The sequence below is a fragment of the Balaenoptera borealis genome (assembly GCF_965194805.1).
Source record: "Balaenoptera borealis genome assembly, chromosome: 19".
NCBI classification, from domain to species: domain Eukaryota; kingdom Metazoa; phylum Chordata; class Mammalia; order Artiodactyla; family Balaenopteridae; genus Balaenoptera; species Balaenoptera borealis.
Genome location: NC_138878.1, coordinates 66,133,192 through 66,139,216, shown reverse-complemented (window position 1 = coordinate 66,139,216; position 6,025 = coordinate 66,133,192). Strand labels below are relative to the sequence as shown.

Genomic DNA, 6,025 nt, shown 5'->3' with positions numbered 1-6,025 from the left:
CTTGCTGCTCGGCCTTGAGTTCTGGGACCTGGGGTCGGGGAGCCTGAGCTGCTCCCGCGTCGTGGCCTCTTGGGGGGGACCCTTGGAGCACGGAATCGGGCTCCTCAAGCTCCGCGCTCTGCTGTGGGGTGACTTCTGCTCAGGCTGCGGAGCGCTTCCTGGAGGAGCTGAGCGCCGCCCGGCCTCACCCCCTGTCCACACGCGCAGGCTCCGGGAGGTGTGGTGAGGGGGCTTCTAACCAGCCCCCTCCCAGCACCCCCTCACCTGCCCGGCGTGTTGCAGAAGCCATGTCCCCGAGCCCTTTCCCCTTGGTGGAGCAGTGGTGGTTGGGGGCAGCCAACCAAGCCAGACAGGTGGGCGCCCAGCGGGCCCACGTCTTCCAGCGGAAAGGTAAAGAACATACCAGGTGTGCTGGCGGACATGCGCGGGAAGCCTTCCCTGGAGCTGAGGGCTGGCACGGCCTCCTGGTTCGGCTCCTTCCTGTTGGTTCAGCGGGCGTTCGTGGTGGGGACTCCTGAGGGAAGGCAGGGCCGAGGACGGCGAGGGGAGGAGGGAGTCTGCCGACCTGTCCCTGGGCTCCGGCCCCCTGCCCTTCGCCCCGGCTCGTGGAGGGAGGGCGTTGAGATTCCGCACCCCGTTCCCTTCTGACCCGCCAGGCACAGCACAGTGGGAGGGCCACTGGCAGCCACGGCTCCCTAGGCGAGGGAGGAAGCCAGGGGCAGGGGCTGTGGAGGAGGAGAGACCCCTGGGTCCCAGTGGGCACCTTATCAGCGGGTGCCAGGCAGGGCCATCCCCAGGGTGGGGGCAGCATCTCCCTGGGCCCTGTTATCAGTCCCAGAGTCCACAGGACGCTCCTCGGGTTAACGTGTAACCACACGCCATCCCCTCCACCCTCAAAGCCACCGGTGCCCACATGCAGGCCAGTTGGGGTGGGTCACACGTTGACATGGACACCGGGGAAGAGGGGCTGCCTGGAAAACCTCGCTTTTCAGCTCAAGTGAGAGCCACGGCGTGTGGGGTGGGAGCTGGGCCTGGGCTCCTGGGAACCCACGTGACCTGGAAGAACTGGGGGGCTGGGTTCTGTGCAGTTGGACGTCCTGGTCCCTGTGCAGCTGCCCCCCTACCCTGGACAGCATGGCTGGCGTCCCTGGGTGGGGGTGGGGGGGAAGCCCTGACTCCCAACTCCTGGCCGGGTGAGGCCTGACCCCCAAGGGCTGGGAACTGGCTGAGACCAAGACCAGGAGGGTTCTGGAGCCTGGTCCCAGGGCCTGGGGGCTGGGCTGAGTTCCCGTGGCTCAGGGGCTCCTTTGTCCCCCGAAGCAGGCGCATGTGGGCAGGTGGCTGAGCCCGTTCTTCCTCACCTGTGCTGTCTACTTTCTCCTCTGGAGCCCTGAGAACCAGCCGTCCTGGGTCGGTGCCCTGATCAAGTGCCTGCCCATCCTCTACCTGGTGGTGTTCCTGTGGACCGTGTACCCCGGCGGGGGCTACAGCTTGCTCCTGCAGGGGGCCCTTCTGTGCTCAGCTGTGGGGGACTCCTGCCTCGTCTGGCCTGCGGCCTTCCTCCACGGTGAGAGGGGCTGTGTTGTGTTGTCCCTTCTGGACCCCGGCGGGGGGGCGGGGGGGCGGGGTGCAGGGGGCGACTCCCCAACAGAGCCCCTGCCGAGTGCTTGAGCCAGTTGGCGTGCAAAGGCACTGGGAAATGGACGGCAGTGAGGGAGACATACCCAAACCCTGGCCCCCGAGGAGCTCTCCTTCCATGAGGGCGCGGGCAGCATTACCTGAGGCTGTGTGAGTGTCCAGGGGTCACGGTCCTGAGTACGCTGGTCAAGGACAGCCTCGCCGAGAAGGTAAAGTCTTGAAGCGGGTGCGGGGTACCAGCCAGGTGCCCTTCCAGGGAAGGCCCTTCCAGGCAGAGGGGCAGCAAGTGCAGAAACCCTGGGGTGGGTGTGCCTGCTGGGTGAAGCCGACTAGGGGCTGAGCAAGATGGGGTGTCAGTCAGTGGACGGTTCTGAGCAGAGTAAGGAAGGAATGCAGTGCGCGTTTTTAGGTCATTCTGGCGCCAAGAGCGGGAGGAAAGAGGACCACCAAGGAGGCCAGCGTTGTAATCCTGGCAGATGGGGTGGTGTGGCCAGGGTGGGAGCTGGTGCTCGGGGACGGCCCTTTTCCTCAGGCTCTGAGGGCAACGAGCTGACGCCGGGAAGCAGGGGTCTCAGCAGGCGCACCCGCCCCTGTCTCCTCCAGGCATGGCTGCCTTCGCCGTGGCCCACCTGCTCTACCTCTGGGCCTTCGGCCTCACTCCCCTGAAGCCTAGCCTCCTGCTGCCTATTCTCCTGGCTTCCATCCCATATTATGGCCTCCTGCTTTGGCACCTCCCGCCTGACATGGTCCTGCCCCTGACAGCTTACTCCCTGGTCCTGGCCGCTATGCTGTGGCGTGGCTTGGCCAGGGGCGGGAGTACCAGCTGGGGCGCCCTGCTCTTCACGCTTTCAGATGCCGTGCTGGCCTGGAACATCTTCGTCCATCCCCTGCCCCATGCCCACCTGGTGGTCATGACCACCTATTACGCTGCCCAGACCCTCATCGCCCTGTCGGCCTTCCAGAGCCCCAGGCTCAAGTCCAACTGACTAGGGGCTGAGGCCGGCAGACGTCCACCCACCTCCTCCCTCAAGGACCTGGGCCCCCAAGACCAGTGAGGCCAGAGAAACACCCTTGGGGGTGAGAGCCAGGCCCCCAGACTCCCATCTGCCGGTGCCAGTCTTATCTGGAGACACAGAACTGTTTCTGGAATTCCGAATCCACCGCCACGTTCCCACTGCCTTCCCTCGGTTCCGATTCCAAATTCCAGGCCCCTCAACCAGACCCACGTTGGGCCCTCCCCAGCCCCCTGCCTGCTTCTGTAATCCCACATGGTCTCCATGTGTGCCTGCCCCTTCCCTCTGGCCCTAATCTATTTTTCTGTTGCCTAAGTAAAGTGGGTGTTGAAATGGTGACATCTCCATTATTTGGGGAGGGGTGGGAAGGGAGGGGTGATCACAATAACAGCAAGTGGTTCGTTTTCCTTTTTTTTTGCCCCCCCACAAAATTTACCATTTTAACCACTTTTAAGTGTATGATTTAGTGACGTTAAGTACATTCACAGTGTTGTGCATTGAACACTCGCTGTGAGATCTACCCTCGGGACACGTTTTTACATGTACAACGCAATGTTGTTAACTATACCCACAGCAGACTCCCTGTGGACCAGTCCTGGTGCCCAGGACTTAGGGGGTATGGAATAACCAACCGCCCCCCCACCCCGGGCCCTTTGCTGGTGGTGGGGATTCATCATGCTCACTGTACAGGTGAGGATTTTACAGATCTGAGGCTGGGAGGAGACTGGTCAGTGTATTAGTTTCCTGTGGCTGCTGTCACAAGTTACCATAAACTGGGTGACTTAAAACAACAGATTTAGTCTCTCACAGTTCTGGAGGCCAAAAGTCCAAAATCATAGTGTTGGTAGGGGTGCCCTCCCTCCAAAGCTCTAGGGGAGGGTCCTTCCTGCTTCTTCCAGCTCCTGGTGGCCCCAGCCACGTTCACATGGTATTCTCCCTCTGTGAATCTGTCCTCTCCTGAGGACACCAGTTGTTGGATTTAGGGCCCACCCTAAATCCAGGATGATCTCATCTCAAGATCCCTAATTACATTTCCAAAGACCCTATTCCTAACTAACATCACATCCATAGGTGCTGGGGCTTAGGACTTGGGCATATCTCTTTGGGGGGTCACAGTTCACCTGATGACAGTCACATACAATACCAGGAGAGGAGAGGGTTGAGGAGATGAGGAAACTCAAGAAGAGACTTGGAGGAAGGGGTAGGTAGCAACACGGTGGGAATAGAGTACTAAAGAAGGAAGAACCTGGGTGTGGCCCTCGTCCTGGCTGTGACCTTGGCAGCCCACTGCCCCTCTCTGGGCCTCAGGTTCTACATGTGAGGACAGAAAGCACTCAGAGCTGCTCTCCAAACCCTGCTCAATTTCTACAGACATGATGTGCTTTTAGGGACTCTTACGGCAGAGAGGAGACTTCTACATCCATGATGTGATTTTTTTAGGGACTCTCATAGCAGAGAGGAGACTTCTACATCCATGATGTGATTTTTAGGGGCTCTTAGAGCAGAGAGGAGACTTCTGCATCCATGATGTGTTTTTAGGGACCCCCAGAGCCCACCCTTGGTTTCTAGTCCCTGCCTCACCTTCAGGCCAGGATCCCCACTCACCATAGAGGAAGGCCTCAGGCCAGAGGAGGCAGGTGTTCTCGGTGGGGGTGCCCTGCTCTTCACAATCTCAGATGCCACGTTGGCCTGGGATGCCTTCCTTCAGCCCCACACCCACTTGGTGGTCATGACCACCTCTTAACGCTGCCGAGGTCCTCATCACTCTGTCAGCCGTTAAGGGTGGGAGACTCATGACAGACTAACTGGGGGGTGAATAAAGTGAGCACCCTCTCCCCTCCTAAAGGGCCCCCCAGAACAACCTTCCACCCCAGGGAAACGTGCTAAAGGAGCAATATTCCCAGCCTCCATCTGTCTAAAGCCCATATTCTGGTTTTTTAAATTGAGATATAGTTGACATAAAACATTGTGTACCTTTAAGGTGTACTGGTGTTGATTTGATACACTGATACGTCACAATATGATTACCCTGGTAATGTTAGCTAACATCTCTATGGCATCACATAACAACCTTTATTTTTTTTGTGGTGGGACCAATTAAGTCTTTTTTTTTTTTTTTTTTTAACTTTGGGTTTATTTTATTTATTTATTTATTTATGGCTGTTTTGGGTCTTTGTTTCTGTGCGAGGGCTTTCTCTAGTTGTGGCAAGTGGGGGCCACTCTTCATCGCGGTGCGTGGGCCTCTCACTGTCACAGCCTCTCTTGTTGCGGAGCACAGGCTCCAGACGCACAGGCTCAGTAATTGTGGCTCACGGCCCTAGTTGCTCCACGGCATGTGGGATCTTCCCAGACCAGGGCTCGAACCCGTGTCCCCTGCATTGGCAGGCAGATTCTCAACCACTGCGCCACCAGAGAAGCCCCCAAGATCTAGTCTTTTAGCAACTTTGAAGTTTATGATACAACATTGTTGTCTGTAATCACTATACTGTGACCATGTTCTGTTTGGAGGCATTTATATCCAATTCCTGAAAACGTTATGATAGCAGCTTTATTGAGATACTCTTCATATACCACCAACTGCCCACTCAAAGTGTGCATGTGGTTTTTAGTGTTTTCACAGTTTTGCAGCTATCACCACAATCAATCTTAGAGCATTTTCATCACCCCCAGAAGAGACCCCGTGCCTTTTACAAATCACCCATCCCCTCCAGCCCAAGGAAGCCACTAGCATAATTCACTTTTTTTTTTTTTTTTTGCTGCGCCGCGTGGCTTGCAGGATCCCCGACCAGGGATTGAAGCCATGCCCTCGGCAGTGAAAGTGCAGGGTCCTAACCACTGGACTGCAAGAGAATTACCCATAATTCATTTTTAAATGTTGGTATTTCCAATCATTTGGGTTGTTTTCAGTGTTTTTTTTTCTTTTTTCTTTTAATTTTTTTTAAATTGAAGTATACTTGATTTACAATGTGTTAATTTCTGCTGTACAGCAAAGTGATTCAGTTATACATATGTATACATTCTTTTTTTAATATTCTTTTTCATTATGGTTTATCCTAGAATACTGAATATAGTTCTCCCGGGACTTCCCTGGTGGTCCAGTGGTTAAAACTCCTCACTTACAATGCAGGGGGCGTGAGTTCGATCCCTGGTTGGGGAACTAAGATCCCCCATGCCCTGCGGTGTGGCCAAATAACAAAAACAAAAACAAAAAAACGTCGAATATAGTTCTCTGTGCTATACAATAGGACCTTGTTGTTTATCCTTCAGTGTTTCATGATGATAAACAATTACGACTCTGCACTCAATTCCAGTGTGGGGCTTGCTCCCCACACCAGCAAGCCAATCTCCAACACCAGCTGGGCGTCCTACAAGTC

General features: G+C 55.8%; 1 protein-coding gene across 2 annotated transcripts; it reads left to right on the top strand.

Moving 5' to 3' along the window:
* The first annotated feature begins 246 nt into the window (after nt 1-246).
* On the top strand, nt 247-2,987 carry TMEM86B (transmembrane protein 86B). 2 transcript variants are annotated; one of them, XM_082368320.1, is made up of 3 exons: nt 247-997; nt 1,324-1,567; nt 2,242-2,987. In XM_082368320.1, exons 1-3 carry the CDS (start codon nt 914-916, stop codon nt 2,622-2,624), a joined length of 711 nt encoding a protein of 236 aa, XP_082224446.1. In that variant the 5' UTR covers nt 247-913; the 3' UTR covers nt 2,625-2,987. The 2 variants fall into 2 exon arrangements, with proteins under 2 accessions (XP_082224446.1, XP_082224445.1); XM_082368319.1 differs by having other exon boundaries at nt 1,321-1,567.
* The last annotated feature ends 3,038 nt before the right edge of the window (nt 2,988-6,025 follow it).